The sequence below is a fragment of the Pinus tabuliformis genome, chromosome 8 (assembly GCF_031772625.1).
Source record: "Pinus tabuliformis cultivar Carrire ecotype Pingquan chromosome 8, CPIR1, whole genome shotgun sequence".
Classification (NCBI taxonomy): domain Eukaryota; kingdom Viridiplantae; phylum Streptophyta; class Pinopsida; order Pinales; family Pinaceae; genus Pinus; species Pinus tabuliformis.
In genome coordinates, this window is record NC_142294.1 from 36768261 (window position 1) to 36788131 (window position 19871).

The 19871-nt window shown below is 38.0% G+C and overlaps 1 protein-coding gene across 4 annotated transcripts in view; it reads right to left on the reverse strand.

Moving 5' to 3' along the window:
* Positions 1-19871, reverse strand: part of LOC149234007 (RING/U-box superfamily protein) — a 125415-nt gene that overhangs the window by 40729 nt on the left and 64815 nt on the right. For all 4 annotated transcript variants that reach the window (XM_089371707.1, XM_089371706.1, XM_089371705.1 and 1 more), the window contains 2 exons: positions 537-616; positions 177-232 (listed from right to left, as the gene is read on the reverse strand). In XM_089371707.1, the coding sequence (XP_089227833.1) occupies positions 177-232; positions 537-616 (136 nt within the window). The remainder of the gene's footprint in view (positions 1-176; positions 233-536; positions 617-19871) is intronic.

Consider the following 19871-nt stretch of genomic DNA (forward strand, 5'->3'; position numbering starts at 1 on the left):
TCTTAGAATTGTAATAACTATATCATAGCTACTATTGAAAATGATTCTATGATTCTAGTTATAGATAAGATTGAAATTACAAGTTTTGGATATGAAATGATGTTTATTTCTATTGTCACTAATCTTAAGTTATGGAGCAAAGCAATCTCTGCTGCTCATTGACAGGTGTGCATCACCTGGAGGCTCAGAATAGACCTTTAATCTGCGAATGTGTGCTGCTGACAAGGCAAAGCTGCATAAGCCATACAAGAAACGAAGCAAGCTATGAACATTTGTGAGGAGATTAAAAGGTATCTTACATGGAAATTTAATTAAATAGTACTTTATAATGTCTTAAACTCTCAATAGTCAAAAGTTGAAACCAAAAAGAAAAATAAAGCATGCTAAACAAAGCTCTCTAGATCATTGACATTCAATCCAATTTGACCCACATGTTTTGTGTGAGAAGATGGATCCCAGAAAGTTAGCCATTGTGGATAAATGCCACCTACGTCATCCTCTTCCTAAATAACAAGATGTAAGGCAAACATTCAAACCTCTTTGCAGGCAACTTTGAGACATAGTGGCGTTGAAATGTTGGACCAATAAAATTATGTATTATTGAGGTATTCTGCATCTGCAAGAGTGAATACATAAACATAAGCAACATGCCAAAAATGAATCAAACCATTCTTCAGTTAAAGTACGTATACATATTGTAATATCCAATGCCAAAATGAATTGTGGAGGTATTTTTAGATCTACGATATCAGCAGATACCTAAACAACATGCCACACAGGAGAATTATTAAGGCATGAGACACACAGATCTAGTGCTAACGAGATGAATCAATCTACTGAATGCCAAAATGTGACTAGATGTTTTCCTCCATATACATCAAATAACAGTCAACAAAACAGCCCAAGAACTGATGGTAAAGACCCAAAACTATGCATGTTCCTTTCAAATCTCAATATAAATTTTTGAACCTGGGGACTAAAACTAAAAGCTGTGCATAAACACCCACAATAGCGTGGCAGCACAAAATATAGGTATAAACAGAATAACAATTGTCTCCCAAGTGAGACTTATCAACATTCTTGAAGGATCCAGCATATATATGATATATCATTTTATAAATTGAACCTTTCTACTGCAAACTCACTCTCTTGCAAATGCTGTTAAATAATTATGAAAGGAGAGAGATGAAAGACAGAAACAAACTATATACCAATATGATTTATCAATAATCATGAATTATTTGCATAGAAACAATGTCTTATAAGCCAAGGGGTTAGCTCAACCATTTATTGCCAATGTCACTGGTCATTTGGCTAGTTCCATGCCAGTAGGTGCCTAGTTTGAACCAGTGTTTTTAAAACCGGAACCGGTGACCGAACCGGTCCACCTAGCTAACCGGTTTACCGACCGGAACCGGTCTAACCGGGACTGGTTTGGTCTAAACGAACCGGTTTTTAAAAAATACATTAAATAATTAATTTTTAATGAAACAAAACTATTTTTAAGATGTAAAACCATGATTCCAAGCCAATAGAGACAAAATATGCAAAGTTTGCTCATTTATATACCATGCAAAGGTGAATATATCAAAATGGCACCGAGTGCAATACATATCATCGACAAAATAGCAAAATACATAAGAAATGAGGCTCTAAATGGCCTATAAAGTCCAAAAACAATGCTGCAAGCTATGAGGCCATTGGCCTACTACAAGTCTACAGTGTACACATGATCAATCATCAAGTCCATCACCACTACTAGACACAGGATCATCATCAGGAGCTACATAGACATCATCTGGTTCAGAGTCTGAGGATGCCTCAGCACAAGTCAGAGTAAGGTCTGAGTTACCTATGTGTTTGAGACTGAGTCGTGAAAGAAGTTCAAAGCCAGATCTCTGTAATATTGTTGTGTAATCTGAACTCTCCTAAAAGGGCCTAATCTAGGCCTTGTTGCAGATATTTTCTAGCAGAACTTGATCAAGATATTTAAAACATATTGATGACACCTTGTTGATGGACTGACGCCAGCAACCTGTGGAATAAAAGGTTCAATCACAAAGCGAAGATGCATGACAAGAATTTATTATACAGGAAAGAAGTAATGAATTAGTCATGAGAATGCAGACCTACAAAAAGATCATTGAAACAAAGCCAGAAATCAAAGTCCAAAACATATTAAAGAAGGCCCGTCGTGAAGTTTACAAACAGATTTTGAATTGCACTGTCAAGTACCTCATTTCTCTTTGAGATTTATTTTGTGCTTTTTTGAAATACAAATCATTTCATAGTTTGAAGGACTCTAAGATCTCCATGCAAAAGACATTACAATGATGGGTAGCTCAGCATCTCATAACTCACAGCCATAAATGAGTCTAACAAAATTATAAGTCTGCAAATGAAAGGTATGCATCATGGCTTGATTTACCCATAGTGACCTTAATCAATATTAAAGATTTTGCTTTGGCATCATTCTTAAAAAATTTCAAGGCTTGGAATAAAAGACATGTATCAAGAGGTTGATTTCACAAGAATATGATCAGTCAGATCATAGAACTGTCAATCTTGTTGAAGATTGGCAGCTTCGGTCAGAATTTCGTTAGCAAATTAATGGAGAAACTTAATATTTATGACTTTGGCCAAGTCAGCCTCGTAGAAGACAAGTTGGCCCCACATTTCTGACCAGCATTGACTATCTTGATTGACTTGTCCATAAACCGGCCGGTTTAGGACAAAACCGGCCGGTTAGCAATAAACCGGCCGGTTTTGACCTAAACCGACCAGTTTTTACCGGTTAGGTCTATTTTATGGGCAAATGAGGCTTCTAACCGGGTTTTTTCACCGGTTCTGACCGGTGAGCCTCCCAACCGGCCGGTTAGGCCGGTAACCGGTCAGACCGGAACGGTTTTTAAAACTATGGTTTGAACCCCCTTAAGTGAGGCACACTAGATATGGTGATGCATTTACTAGGGATGCCATCCATAAATGTGGGGAAGCAACCATTGGGTTTCACTATGATGCTTTCCTTTGGGAAAAAATTAGAAATGATCAGCAGATTCATATGTATCATTATGTACTTGTAATTATGGCTAAGGCCATATTCTTTATGCCGTTATTGTATTACTAGGTAAGCATAACGCTGACATAGTCAAACTTGATATGTAGGCTCAATAACCCTCTTGGGGTGTGTACCCTTATTTTCTGGGCTCGTAACCCCTTCTTGAAGGGTTGCCTCACTTGAGTTGTGTATATATATACAGTCAAAGCTCTCATTTGTATAAACTCATTAGTGATCTTCTTTATCTCTCATATAAAGTGTTTTTGATACCTGAGTGTACTATCCCCAATTTTGTGAGCATGGGAGTCACTAAGGAATTTTGCCCACTTTTAGTAATATTAACTAAAAAGGGGCAAATATTATTGGATAAAGGTGGTTAGTAATATTTTATTGGAGAATGGAAAATTATTTTATTAAATGGTGGCAAAAGTAACTTAGTGGAAAATGGCCCCCACCAATAAAATAATATTAAAAAAAAGGGAGTTTAGAGACATGAGGAGAAAATATAAAAAGAGGATGGACTCATTTTGTGGATTATCTTTTGACTATTACACTTCACATTACATCTTCTCTTGGAGTTGTTAGGATATTCCGACACATAGGAAATAATTAAGTACAACTTGGTTTAGTGTATAGTTAGGTAAAGTGTGTTTCTTAGTATGTACGTTTTGTAACTTACAATCCGACGGTCACGATATGTTCTAGACATGAAGTGATCTGATGGTTCATTCTCTCCTCAGTATTACCAACACTTGATCCGTGGCTTAACACTCGATTGGTCCATGATCTCTATTTAAAGAGCATGGAGGGTCATTTGTTAGATGACCATTCATGAGAGAAGCTTATGTAAATTTTATTTCTTTTACATTAATAAATTTCCTGAAGTGGCCACGTTGGCTTAAGCTATGGATTATTTCTTTCTTTGAGGGTTTTAACCATGTCAAGAATACTGGTGTACTGATCTGTTATCTGTTTGTGAGCAGTGTCCTTTCGTGTTCTATCTAAGGAATTTACCTTGTAAATTCCTACATGGTATCAGAGCTATTCGAGGGCCGCATCCGTTGGTGAGTCAAATTGGAAGCCGGTACAACTGCATCCCATTGTCATTTCCTAGATCTACTATTTCTGACCGCTTTCAAGCCGAGAGGACTGCTCTATTGTGTTAGGAGCATCTATTCCAGTGAGAAACCCCTTTTATTTCACGCGAAAAGGTTTCCGGTAGCCCTAGCTATGTCATTTTTAAGATTTGGAGGTATATAGTCTTTATTTGCAGTTATAGTTATTTATCTCTAATTTTTTTATTACTAGATATATACCTTTCATTTCTGTGCATGCTCTTTGCCCCGTGACTCTGTGCGATTTGGGCAAACCAGAAACAGAAAGAAATGATTTTTCTCATGCGTATGCTCTTTTTTGTTGCGTCTTAATGTGATCTCTGAAAACCAGAAACATTGAGGAAAATATACAGTTTCTGGCCAAATCTAACTGTAAGTCGTAAGGCTTGGATTATTTTTGCGTTTTCGTTTTGGTTTATGTGGTTTATTTTGTTTTGTAGGCAAAAAGGGGTTTTCAAGTAAGCACGCACTCCAAAGCTTCAGTAAGCAAAAAAAAAACCCTTCCTCTTTTCCAAAAATTACTAACCTTTTAAACTAGCTCACTTGGTCCAAAGTTACTTTATGAGAATAAAGGTCTTGGGTTCAAGTCTTTCTTTTTGTTGAGTTACTTTTTCAAAAAGCATATGTAACTTATGTTTTAAAGTTACTTTACGTAAAAGTGTTCTCACCCATTATAAAAAGTGAGTCACTTATAACTATAAAGTCACTTTATCTTTTATTTAAGTTACAATTTAGTGGATAGTTCATAAAGTACCATTGTAAAAGTGACTTTCACTTATTTATAAAAGTGGGTCACATCAAGTTCTTTTTAAAAGTGAGCTAATTATATTAAGTTTGGGAAAGGGGGGGAATTTTTTTTAAATATAACATTATCATTCACTTCCCAACATTCACGTAGTTCGTCGGCATCTTCAATGACTTTTCTTCAAAAAGCCATAACTTCTTCATCCAAAAGCTGTTTTTAGAGCCGTTTTTTTTAAACGGCCTAATTTTTCGAGATCTTTCCATTGGAACACTTAGTTTCAGCATCTACAGCTTCAGTTTATTTTAAAATGGAAAGTCTATGCCTAGTTAATCTTGACAACACCAACTACTTCCAATGGCTATCCTACATTGTGGATTTACTTAGAAGTAAAGGTCTTTATAGAATAGTCTCATGCCAAGAGTTTAAACCTAAAGATGAAGATAAGCAAGCAAAATGGGAAAATAAGCAAGATCAAGCACGTTGGTTGATAGAGATGTCTATTTCTCTAGACCTTAGATTCTATATCGCATAAATTGATACCCTCAATGATGCAATGAAACAAATCAATAAAGTTTTTGTAATTAAAAATGAAATTAGAGCCCATTAACTCGAGAATGAGTTGCTTACGTTGGACCCCAATAATTTTTCTTCCATTGAATATTTTTTTGTTAAAATTTGGGTATCAGAGAACAAGTGGTTCCCTAAGGCTTTGATCTTTGGCCTAGGGAAAAGTGTCCAAATTTATTTTTTTCTTTTCTCCTAAAGTGACTTTATAAGTGGTAAAGTCAATTTAATTTAAAAGTGACTTTATAAGTGGTAAAGTTACATTCTAACTTAAAAGTGACTTTATAAGTGGTAAGTTACATTCTAATTTAAAGGTGACATTATTAGAGTCAATTAAAAATTAGAAAGTGAAAAAGTGACTATGGAAATAAAAGGCTAAGTGGGTCTTTATTTAAGTGGGTGAGTTAAAAAATAGAAAGTGAGAATTAAATGCTCATTTATTCTCATCCCTAGATCTAAATGAATCTCAACCATTAGACCTTAGGGTAACCCAAAAGGTCATTTAGAGAATAAAAGGGAAAAGAGAAGAGGAAAAGATCAATTCATTATTTCATGAACATTTAAGAGAAAGAGAAAAGAGAGCAAGGAGAAAATTTATGAGCAGTGAGGAAGTGAAGGAGAGCAGCAAGAAGACATTTCAGCAAATTTGGACAGCAACATTTATTAGCACACATCCCAAGGCAAAACCGTACAGCAGGAGAAAGGCACAAAAATCGAGGAAGAAGGACAGCAGCAAGGGCACGAATTTCAAAGAAATCGTACTGATGAAATACATACGGCCCATATAGTCCGTACAGCAACTTCTGGGCACATTTTTCGAGGTAGGCTGTACAACATTTAATGTTGTTGTTGTAAAAAAATTTGTTTTGGTTGTTTCCTGATTGGCATGATTTTCGAGGTGGAGTTCAAACACGGAAATCAAGATAAGTTGTAATTTGTGGTTGCTGGAATTTTCACTGTGTATTTCAATTTCTCTGTAAAAGCATTTTCAAAGATAAAGGAAAGCTCTCAAACTGGTTTTCCCCAAGAGTTGTAGGGGGTTTTTCCAGGGTCACATTGACCAAAAATCACTGTGTTATTTTCTATGTATGGCTGTCATAATTTTGTTGCGTTTTATTTTTGCAATTTCAGCAGTTGTGAAATCTCTAAATTTGTGTTTTCAAAAAATATTGTCATTTCCAGATTTTAGAATTTTTTATCATGCTTGGATTTAAAAGTTTAAAACTAAATGCATAGGGTGATAAAGAAAACTGATAGCTGGAGTGGGGGTTGAAATTTTTCATGGTATCAGAGCTTGTTTGGCTGAAAAGTGCAGTTTGGGAAAGCAAAGTGAAAATTACAGCAAGCTGATTTGAAAATTCAGTTTGGTAGGACAGTGAAACATGTATTTGGGTTTGAGAGTTGAAGACAGGTTGGATGGGCAAAACAACTACAGTGCATGGAAGGAGAGAATCCAAAGCATCTTTGAGGAATCAAAAGTCTAGGGCATTATGGTAAATACCACACAGAACCCAATAGTAGTACCTGTTGACCCTGTACAGTTGGCACTGTTTAACAAAAAGAATGTTAAGGCAAAACATTGATTCTGGAAGGAATCAAAGACCATGTCATTCCTCATGTGAGAAGGAATGACATATGCACATGAGATGTGGACAGTCTTGACCAGTTTTTACCAAAGTTCAAATGAAAACAAAAAAATAGTCCTAAAGGAGAAACTGAAGGCCATTAAAATGCCTAAGACTGATAGTGCTACGGCATAACTCACAAAGATCACTTCAGAGAGAGATGAGTTGGCAGCTGTAGGTAAGATCATTGCACCCATTGAGTTGGTGAGGATTGTTTTGAATGGTCTTCCCAAGAATTGGGAGAATTTTGTGGATGGCATTGTTGCATGGGAAAACCTTCCCGATTGGGAGAGGTTGTGGGATGATTGCATTCAGAATGAGATCAGAAATAACCATCTTGGGGCAGCTAAACATGTGGAGGAGGATGACAATGTAGCATTGTTAGCAAGAGGCAAGAAGGGCAGAGCAAAGAAGCAAGCTTCCAACAGTGGAGGCAAAGGCAAAGGTAAAACAAGTAGCAAAACAAGGAGGACTATTCCAAAGTCAAATGTTGGAATTGTCAAAAGTTGGGACACTATGTTGTTGTGTGTCAGGAGAAGAAGAACAAGAAAGGGAAAAACAAACCCATGGCAGCTTTTGTAGAGATAGAGAGCTTTGATCGAGAGTTTGGGTTCATAGCTTGTGAGGCCACTAGTGCAGGATCACCTGTCATACAGATTCAGAGGGAGTTTGCATTCCCCGCTACTAGCAAAGCATCTTCTAGCATTTGGTATGTTGACAGTGGCGCTTCCCGCCACATGACAGGAGTCAGAGAGTACTTCTCAGAGCTTTTAGAGGGTGATACTGATATGGAGGTAGTACTTGGTGATGACAGCATTGTTAGAGCAGTCGGTGTGGGGACATTGACATTTGATAGGGGACCCAAACCTCCCTTGAAAGTGTCAGATGTTCTATATGTGCCTGGAATGAAGAAGAACCTAATATCCGTCTCAGCACTTGAGGATAGAGGGTATGATACTATGATGTGTTGTTCAGGAGAGGGCAAGTGTTTATATATCCTAGGGGAACTCCAGCTTCTTCAGCTAGAGAGATTGGTGTGCACCATGCCAAGGTGTACAAGTTCTCATTCCAGCCCCTGATGGCAATGAGTAGCAGCACCCGAGACCGGACCGACAACTAATCTAGCAGTTCAGAGTTGTGTGAGATTCGACACTGCAGGATGGGGCACATGTATAATGGGGCCTTGAGTTCATTGCGGGAGATCACCACTAGTGTGCCAGATTTCTGTACTAATCACCTTGATGTATGCAGAGGATGTGTTATGGGGAAGTTTGCCAGATCCCCTTTTCCCAGCAGTGACAACAGAGCGACCGGGATCCTTGACTTGATTCATACTAATGTGAATGGTCGGATGTCTCATGTATCCTTGAGTGGCTATGAGTACTATGTTTTATTCATTGATGACCACTCTAGGAAGACCTGGATTTATTTCTTGAAGACCAAGAGTGAGGTCTTCAAGCGGTTTCAAGAGTTCAAAGCTCTTGTGGACACCCAAACAAGTAGGAAGATCAAGGTCCTCAGGTCGGACAATGGAGAGAAGTATACCCTTGGTGAGTTTGTTGATTTTTGTGTTGAAATGGGCATCAGGAGGGAGTTCACAGTTCCTTACTACCCCCAACAGAATGGGGTTGCAAATAGGAAGAACAGATCCATTGCAGGGGCTGCCAAATCCATGCTTCATGATCAGGGTTACCTTTATTTTTGTGGGCAAAGGCCTGCAACACTATTGTGTACTTGCAAAACAAGAGTCCACATCGTGCCTTGGGGAATGTGACTCCGGACCCCAAGGAGAATAGGACCAAGCTAAAGCCCACTGCAGACAAGGGCATCTTTGTGGGTTACAGTGAGACCTCGAAAGCTTATCAGATTTATATTCCTGCACAGAGGAAAGTGGTTGTTAAGCGAGATGTGAAGTTCGAGGAGGAGAGAGCTTTGAGGAGGTCACAACAGTTGGAGTATCCAGAGTCACCAGACCCTTAGGAGCAGCTGAGTCAGTCACAGGGATCCAGTGGTCAGGGATCAGCAAGTAGATCGATTACAGTGTCATGTCCATCAGTGAGCAGTGGCTTTCAAGTACGTGGTTCTTCGGGCAGCATGCAAGGCAGTCCACAAAGCAGTTCATAGGGTAGTCCACTAATGGACAGTTCGCACGATACTTTAGCATCTACAGGCACAGATTCAGGAATGAGGTCAGTTGGCAGGCCTTTAGGAGTTCATGCTTCTGATGATGACGAGGATTCTTTCACTCTGGTGGGAGAAGTATGCTCAAGGAAGAGGAAGCCCAAGAGACTTGAAGATACCTTGCACGAGGCCACATCAATTGTTGGGCCAAAGAGACACCTTAGAGAGAGTAAAACACCTGAGCGGTTTTGTAGTTACATGGCATTGGTAACAAGCATTGTTGACTCTGAGCCTTCTAGTTATGAGGAGGCAGCCTGCTAGCAGGTCTGGAGAGAGGCCACGATGGAGGAGTATTCTCCGATTATGAAGAACGATGTTTGGGAGGTAGTGTCGAGGCCTGAAGGTAAATCAATTGTTACTTCCAGATGGCTCTACAAGATAAAGCATGATGCAGATGGCAGCTTCGAGAAGTACAAGGCTCAATTCGTGGCAAGAGGATTCTCACAGGGAGAGGGAGTTGACTATGAGGAGACCTTCGCTCCCGTAGCTCGGTATACATCTATTCACGCCATTATATCGATTGCAGCAGAGATGAGTTGGAAGATCCACCAGATGGATGTGAAGACAACATTTCTCAATGGCTTCATTCAGGAGGAGGTTTATATTGAGTAGTCGCAGGGCTTTGAGCTGCATGGGAAGGAGTCCCATGTATGCAGATTGAAAAAGGCACTCTATGGCCTGAAGCAAGCTCCCAGAGCTTGATACCTCGAGGATTGATACATACTTGCAGCAGTTGGGTTTCACAAAGAGTGAAGTTGATTTGAACCTATACTTCATTGTGGTGGGTGAGGAGCCTCTCATTTCTGGTGTTGTATGTTGATGACTTGATCATCATTGGTGTAGAGAGACTCATTTGAACGCTGCAAGAGAGATCTTGCTTCAAAGTTTGAGATGAAGGATATCGGCTTGATGCATTATTTTCTGGGATTGGAGGTGTGGCAGGAGGAGGGGCATTTCTTCCTGGGACAAAGGAAATACATTGTGGATATTCTTAGCAGATTTCACATGGAGGACTGCAAACCCATGTCTACACCTATGATTACTAACTGGAAGAAGCTTCACGCTTCTGATTCCGAGTAGGTGGATCCTACTCTATACAGATAGCTGATTGATTGTTTGATGTATTTGGTCAACACTTGACCAGATATATGTTTTGCAGTTAACACTATGAGTTAGTTCATGTGTGAACCTAGGAAAGTGCACTGGGTGGCTACAAAACACATTCTTCGTTACTTGCAGGGGATTGTGGATTTTGGTTTGGATTATAGACAGGGTGATGGAGTGAGACTGGCAGGGTACACGAATTCAGATTGGGCAGGTTGTGCTTCAGATAGGAAGAGTGCTTCCGAGTGCTGTTTTGGGTTGGGTTCGACAATTGTGTCGTGGATCAGCCAGAGACAACAGTCAATTGCATTGAGCTCAGCGGAGGCAGAGTATATGGCTGCTAGTTTGGCTAGTTGTGAGGCCATATGGCTTCGCAAGATGTTTGGTCTATTTGGTCAAACATTGAGACCTTCAGTAATTTACTGTGATAATCAGAGTTGCATAAACTCACAGAGAATCCAGTTTTTCATGACAGGTCAAAGCATATTGAGATCAAGTATCACTTCATTAGAGACTATGTCCAAAAGGGAGTTGTCAAGCTTGACTACATTTTCACCAAAGCCTTACCACGGGGCAAGCATGTCTACTTCAGAGACAAGATGGGAGTGGTGAGGAACATTTTCCTTGTTAAGAGGGAGCGTTAAAATTTGGGTACCAGAGGACAAGTAGTTCCCTAAGGCTTTGATCTTTGGCCTAGGGAAAAGTGTCCAAATTTATTTTTTACTTTTCTTCTAAAGTGACTTTATAGCTGGTAAAGTCAATTTAATTTAAAAGTGACTTTATAAGTGGTAAAGTTACATTCTAATTTAAAAGTGACTTTATAAGTGGTAAAGTTACATTCTAATTTAAAGGTGACTTTATTAAAGTCAATGAAGGATTAGAAAGTGAAAAAGTAACTATGGAAACAAAAGGCTAAGTGGGCCTTTATTTAAGTGGGTGAATTAAAAAATAGAAAGTGAGAATTAAATGCGCATTTATTCTCATCCCTAGATCTAAATGAATCTCAACCATTAGATCTTAAGGTAACCCAAAAGGTCCTTTAGAGAATAAAAGGAGAAGAGAAGAGGAAAATGTCAATTCATTATTTCATGAGCATTTGAGAGAAAGAGAAGAGAGAGCAAGGAGAATATTTATGAGCAATGAGGAAGTGAAAGAGAGCAACAAAAAGACATTTTAGCAAATCTGGACAACAACATTTATTAGCACGCATCCCAAGGCAAAACTGTACAGCAGGAGAAAGGCACAGAAATCAAGGAAGAGGGACAGCAACAAGAGCACAAATTTTGAGGCATATTTGGGCACGAATTTCGAGGCAGACGTACTATTGAAATCTATATTGTTCGTACAATGCATACAACAAGTTTTGGGCACATTTTTCGAGGCAAGCCGTACAACATTTAATGTTGTTTTATTACTGTAAAAATTTCTATTTTGGCTATTTGTTGATTGGCATGATTTTCGAGGTGGAGTTCAAGCACAGAAATTGAGATAAGTTGTAATTTGTGGTTGCTGGAATTTTTACTATGTATTTCAGTTTCTCTGTAAAAGCATTTTCAGAAATAAAGAAGAGCTCTCAAATTGGTTTTCCCCAAGAGTTGTAGGGGGATTTTCCAGGGTCACATTGACCAAAAATCACTGTGTTATTTTCTATGTCGCCGTCATAATTTTGTTGTACTTTATTTCTGCAATTTTAGCAATTGTGAAATCTCTAAATTTGTGTTTTCAGAAAATATTGTCATTTCCAGATTTTAGAAATTTTTATCATGCTTGGATTTAAAACTAAATGCATGGAGTGATAAGGAAAACTGATACTGTAGTGGGGGTTGAAATTCTTCATTTTTGTCCAAGTTCAAGACCCTTAGACTTCTCTTGGAAGGTATTAAGGTTAATAAAGAAGATGGTAGCCTTATCTATTCTATTCTTACTAAGTTAGGACCAACCTACTATGTGTTTGTTTCCACCATCCATTCCACAAAAGAAGCCTTTATTTCTGAAGGACAAGACTACAAGTCCCCATCTTTCAATGCTTTTTGTGATTCTTTAATAAGAGAGAAAGAAAAACTCTTACATCTTGGTCATCTTAATACTGAAAACTCTTCTAAGAAAGCCTTAGCAGCCCAACACCAACCAAGTTCAAAGAATCCTAAGAAGATGCATCCTAAAAAGAATGGTCCTAAACCAAACAAGGGTCCTAAGAAATTTCAGTCTCACAATTTAAAATCAACTCAACAAAATGATAAGGCAACTAAAAACAAAGGGAAGAAGACTGATAGGCATTACAACTTTTGTAATCGTGATGGCCACTTAGAATCCAAATTCTTTAAGAAGATGGAAGCCTTGGAAGTAGCAATGAAGAAGCATAACATCCATTTGGAGCACTCTTCAACTTGAACTTCACCTTTAGGAATAAAACTTTCTGCATGTGGTTGTCAAGCATCTCGGTCTGGTTATGCACTAAATGTATCTTCTTCTTCTCATTCTCATGAGTGGCTCATTGATTCTGGAGCTTCTTATCACATGGCCAAAAACAAAGCCATGTTTTCTTCTTTAAATGATTGTAACACCAAAAATATATATGTTGGTGATGATAGATCTCTTAGTGTTGTAGGGACTAGAACTATTCATCTAGACAATGGTCAATTTAATGATGTATTATGTGTTCCTACCTTATCATGCAACCTTCTATCTGTATATCAGATAATTCATTCAGGTGAAGGTAAAACCGTTGAATTTTCACCTCATGATGTTGTAATTAAAGACCTAAGAGATGCTAGACAGATTTTAGCTATTGGCATTGTTGATGATTCTACAAGGTTGTATAAGTTTAACAACTTTGGGTCATCAACTCTTCCCTCGGTATTTGTCGCTCATAATGATGAAGTGAACAAACTTTGGTATGAGCGATTTGGTCACTTAAACTATCGCTCCCTTCAAAAACTTTGTAAAGAAAATATGGTGACAGGTCTTCCTATGGTATCTTACAGAGATGGTGTTTGTTTCGGATGTGTACTCGGAAAAGATCATTGGGATAGTTTTGAAAAACGTGCCTCTTGGCACGCCTCAACCCCTTTACAGCTTGTGCATAGTGATTTATGTGGTCCACTTCCAATCGTTTCATTCTCTGAATATAAGTATTTCTTAACTTTTATTGATGATTTCTCCAGCCGCGCTTAGGTATACTTCTTAAAACTCAAGAGTGAAGTCTTTAACATGTTCTTGGCCTTTAAGGCCTTTGTTGAAAAATAATCTGGACATCAAATTCTTAAGCTACGATCTGATAATGGTGGAGAATAATGTTAACAAAAAATTCATCAACTTTTGCACTAAGCATGGAATTCAATTGCAACATACTGTTCCATATACTACATAGCAAAATGGAGTATTTGAAAGGAAGAATCACACCTTAAAGGAAATGGCTAATTGTATGCTTCAATCTAAAGGACTTAGTCTTAATTTTTGGGCAAAAGCAATTAACTGCGCAAATTAAATAGTAAATCACACTCTTACTAAGGTTTTAAAGAATGTCACTTCAGAAGAAGCATGGAGCTCAATTAAACTAGATGTAAGTCACTTTCGTGTTTTTGGAAGTGAAGAATGGGCCCATATTCTAGATAAGAAACATAAAGCCTTAGAACCTAAGAGTGAAAAATGTATTTTTGTTGGATATTCTGATGATGTCAAAGGATATAAACTTCTTCAACCTAAATCCAAAAATGTTATCATTAGAAAAGATGTAAAGTTTGTTGAAAATATATCGACCTACGAGCCTAGTTCGATGGATGTGCCACCTCTCTCTATCCCTTCTACTTTTGAAAATATTCCTTCTTCAAATGATGACAGTGAGGATGACAATCCTACCCCACCTTCTCGTGATCCTCCTTCAGCTCCTTAGATTCCAAAATGGGTCCGCGCTACTCAGGATGCAGCAGGTGCTCTTGCAAGTGATCCTACAAATCAGCATCATACACGTTCTCGATTCGATAGAGCCTCTTCTTTACTAGCTCAAGCTTCAGTGAATTATGATCCTGACACCTTTGCAGAAGCTTCAGGCCATCCAGATTGGGACGCAACTATGAATGAAGAATATTGTTCACTATTGGCAAATGATACATGGGACCTTGTTCCTCTTCCAAAGGGACGAAAACTTGTGATATGCAAATTGGTTTACAGGACCAAATTTGGACCAGATGGAAAAGTTGATAAACATAAAACTCATCTTGTTGCTAAGGGTTTTTCACAAGTTGAAGGCATTGACTATACTGAAACCTTCTCCCTTGTTGCCAAAATAAATTCTATCTGCCTTGTTCATTCCCTTGTTGCGTCTTTCAAATGGGAAGTCCATCAGATGGATGTTAGATCTGTGTTCTTGTTGTTGGAAACACTGAGAGGGGGGTGAATCAGTATATCTTTTCAATTGTTATTATTACCAGTTTAGATTCTTTACAATTTTAATCAAAGAAATGATTTTATTAAATATAGAAAAAGATTGAATTCAATATCTGATGAGTTTTGCCAGGCACCATCTTGGACTTTGATGAGTCTCCAACCTCTAGGGCTCTGACCCTATCTTACCAAGGCACCAACCTTGAATTTAGGATCACCAACTCCAAGGACACCAATCCTTCCAATTTTGAAGCACCAACCCCAAGGGCTTCGACCCTATAGATTTATTTTGTCAAGAAATGTTTGATTGTAATATACTGCTTCCAAGGATTTCTTTACAAAATCCCATCCTTGTAGTCTTTGCAACAGGTCGTTTGTCGACGTTATGGCTTCACTTCGAGTCCGAACCTTCTAAGATGAATCAATTCAAAAAATTGTCCTCTCGCTCTGTCTTTTACTTCCTTCTTCGCTCGGCCTTCGGCTTCTGCGGCACCTTCGTCGTCTACTAGCCTTCGACTTCTCGACCTTTGGCTTCCTCTGTCTTTTCAAGTTCACGAGTTGTGAACTTCTTTAATTCTCCTCTGTGTCGATGCCCAATCGATTACTTAAGGTGAGGTTTTATAACTTGTATTTATACGGGTTTCCCCAATACTCAAAAGACGCATTCATTTGAAAGGAGAGGCCGACTTATCTAATTACTCATAAGCCTATTTTATTTACGGAAGATTTTAAAGGAGACTGTACCCAAGGAGGTCCCACATCCACGTCATCAATCGCAATCACAACTTTCGGAGGTCTCGCAATCACAACTCTTAACATCACTGATGTAACATGGCCGATATTCATATTGTTGATGAAATAGACGCAATATAATATTAAACCATCGTCAATAGATCCGTCGGGTCCACAGCTAATATCGCAATCGGCAGTTGGGTTCACAAGACTTATCGCAATCGGCAGTCAAGTTCACAAGTCTTATCGCAATCAGCGGTCCAGCGGTGACAACCCTTATGATTTGCGTAACTTCCCAGATACTTGGACGCGATATTACATAAAGGTATATTCTATGGAGCTATCGAGTCCGCGTATTATATCACAATCGGCGGATTTAAGTGGCATTCCTTTGTGATACATAACTTCCAATGCGAATGCGATATTCCATTAAGGTGTAATATAATCATCCAGCGGGTCCACATATTATATCGCAATCGGGGGTTTGAACAAAGTGTTTACATAACTTAATATAATAGAACCACCGATAAGATTTTTGCCGATATTATATATTGTCGAAAGGGTTCCCATGGTTTATTACTTCCTCCGATATGGCTCTTACTCTTGGCATATGCGATAGATCTGCATTGTCTTGGCTCATCGCTCTTGTGGTTTCTCTTTACTCCTATGACTTCCGATACACTGCTCCGATAGCTCTTCTTCTGATTAGCTCTTCTTTGCTCTGATAGCTCTTCTTTGATGGCTTCCGATGAACTCTTCCTACTCCTGTTGCTTCACGGATCTGCTCTGCTTGGCTTCACATCATTATTTACTATCCAGAATATTGCCATATTGACATCAATGACAATCTAGATCAACAATCTCCCCCTTTGTCATTGGTGGCAATATTCTTCTTCTCTCCCCCTTTGACATCAATGGCAAAGGAGTGCACAAGGACTCCCCCTGTCGAACTGCTCCCCCTGTCATGTGGCATCTTAAGAATCGGTTTAGTGTGATGCTAAAGCAATAACCCCCATCTTTTGACGGAGATGTTCAAATGCTTCTCGAGGAAGAGGTTTGGTGAAAATATCTGCAATCTGTTCCTTGGTATTGATATATTCCAACTTGATGTTTTGTTCAACCACCTGTTCACGGAGAAAATGATACTTGATTGGTATATGTTTGGTTTTTGAGTGCATCACTGGATTTTTACTAAGACTGATAGCACTTGTGTTATCACAATGGATGGTGATTGGTTGTTTAGTTTCTATGTTGACATCCTTCAAAGATTCCTTCATCCATAGTATTTGTGTACAACAATCAGTTGCAACTATATATTCGGCTTCAGCTGTAGAGAGAAATATAGATGATTTTTTTGTTGAACCAAGTTACTAGGCAATCTCCCATAAAAAATGCATTTCCACTAGTGCTTTTACAATCATCCATGCTTCCAGCCCAATCAGCATCGGTATAAGTTGTCACTATAGTATTTGTGCTTTTGGAATACCAAAGACCAAAATCAGTGGTTCCTTTCAAGTATCTGAGAATTCTTTTCACAGCCAACATGTGAGATTGCTTAGGAGCTGATTGAAATCTTCCCACCATTCCAACTGCTTGCATAATGTCGAGCCTTGTAGTAGTTAAGTATAAGAGAGCTCCAATTATTGACCTGTAAAGAGTTGCATCTACCGGGGGGGAATCATCATCTTTGCTTAATTTGCAGTTTGTGGTCATCGGTGTGCTCATAGGTGCACATTCTTCCATTTCATATCTTTTAAGCATATCTTTGAGATATTTTGTTTGAGAGATAAACATGCCTGCTATGTTGCGATACTTGTAGTCCAAGGAAGTAGGATAGCTTACCAATCATTGACATTTCAAATTCTTTTGACATATTTTGAGCAAACTCATGGCTCATTTTATCATTATTGCTAGCAAAAATCAGATCATCTACATATACAAGGGTGATTAGTAATTTATCCCGTTGACCACTATGTGTCAACGACCCACAACAGTACACCCCCTTTTTCGCAAAAGGGATAGCGCCTAATCAATGTGTTCGTGCCATACAACTATCATCATCAATTTCACTTCCAAGATGTTATGTAAACCCTTTCTCCATGTATATGATGTAAATAATCTTAACAGACCTGTGTCATCTATGTAATTGTCTAGGTAAACCTACTTTTCAATTTGTAAACCTACATTCTAGGAGGTTTTTTGTTTCACCGATCCCTTCTCGGATAGTCGACAGAGTTTTCCTTCAGTCTTACCCCAAAAAAGCCAGAATGGATTTTGCCACTGGGATCTTAGGCGAGTCCTAGTGTTCTAGATCGAGTCTATGTAAAAGTGATTTGGGAATAATCCTAACTATTTGGTTAGGTTATTTTATTACAATGTGCTTGGTTTGCTAGATTATATTTGTGTCGCAGAAATGAGTAATCTGTGAAGGTCTTTTACAAATGGGTTTTCCCCCTTATGATGTAAAAAATATAAAAATCATGATGTAAAGTGTCTTGAAGGTTGGAAAAATAATTTATCCCCTCATAGGTTAATTAATTAAATTTTCTGGTCAGAAATTAATTAAAATCATAAGCCAGAAATTTAGTTAACTCTAAATCCTAAATAAATTTAAATTCTCCAAAGGCAAAATTTGTCAGTCCTTAAAAATCAAAATTTAAAAGGTCGCAGGACTAAGGTAAATTAATTATTTTTCTAAATTTTAAGTCTTTGGTCCATGGGGGTTAAGTCAAAGTAAAAAATTTTAGGAAATTAATTCAAAAATTTTATTTTTGAGTTAATTAAAATGCATTTAATTGAAAACTTTGAATTTCCTCAAGAATTTAAAAATTCGACGGATGAGATTAAAAGAAATTTTGATCCTCATCAATGGTCGAAATTGCTTTGACGAGGATCACTCGAACTAGCCATTGGAGGATCTATCTTTAAATAGGAAGTCATTTGTCAGTCAATTCATCCGATCTCTGAATCGTGTACTAAGCTCTCAAGCTCTCTTGTAAACTTTTATGGAATAAATGCAAAAGTCTTTGGGGTTTCAACTAGCAGTGGTGTTCCTCTTCATGAATTTATGGTAACATTGTTTTAATTTCTGCTTAATATTATGTGAAAATTATCAATCAATAGCTCTCTTAGAATAATCTGAACACGGGGATCTTATTCATTTTGTTGAATCTAGGGTAACATTTTTAATTTTTAATGAAGTAGCATGTATCTCTACTTGGTTTGATGGTTGATCTAGTGTTTGTAGAAGATCTCTCTGGTTCTCATTGAACGTTTGGGGATAATCCTCAGTTGGACTAGCCAACTCTCAGCAAATATTTTCTAAAGAGCCTACTTCATATAAGCCCCAAGATTTATCTCATGATTAATCTTCTTCTTCTTCTTTTTCTTCTTTTTTTCTGCAGGGTGTTTTGGGGCTAGTACCTCTCTAAAATTTCAAAATCTTTTAAATATTTTGTGGAAAAATAGCTAAATCTGGCTAGAAAGAGCCTTAGATCTACAGATCTGGGAGCGGAGTTGGACTCATACTCCTCAGATCTGATAGATCTATAGATTATTTGTATAAATCTGTAAATTATTTGTATAGATCTGTCATTTATTTGCGTAGATCTGAGATTTGTGTAACATAATTTTGAATTCTAACATTTGGGTTTTGGGGTTTTTATTCATTTTTGTATATTTGGGATCTGGGTATTTTTTTTTTCGTTTTGCAGGTGTAGATCTGAAAGAAGAAGTTGATTTGAAGCCAGATCTAGACCCTGGAGGGCAAGATCTGGTCTCAACAAAATTTGTCAAAGAAAATTATTCAGAAAAATATTCGCATTTGAGGGTTTTAACTTCAATTCGGAATCTTCATCAAATATTTCAAAGAAAAGGGAAAAACTAATTTTTTGAGGCCTGAAGGCAGCCTCCACTCAGTGCTTAGCCCTCTCCAAACCCTCCACTCAGCCTTTCCCTGTTGTTGTTCCAGCTCCTTTCTCCTTCTCTCTTACAGCCTAACGCTGCCTGTAGCAGCCCTAAACCCCTGCCACTAACCTCTCCTTTCCTTTTTTGCCCTCAGCTCCCCTCCTCTTCTTCCCTTATTCCTCTCATCCTTTCCGTCCAGCTCCCTTCTCCTCCTCGGCCTACCTTAATTCCTATGTTGCGTGAGTTTCTGGAACATGGGAACGTTGGGAACTTGGGTACGGGTGTCGGGAACGGCTAGAGGTTTCCCCAAAATTTACAAGAAACGGCTAATTGGGAACAGTAATATTATATAATAAAAAATATATAATTATATAATAATCAAATTTAATATTAAATCAAAACATGAAAATATGAAAATCAATTTAAATATATAATCTCTCTTATATATAAATATATTC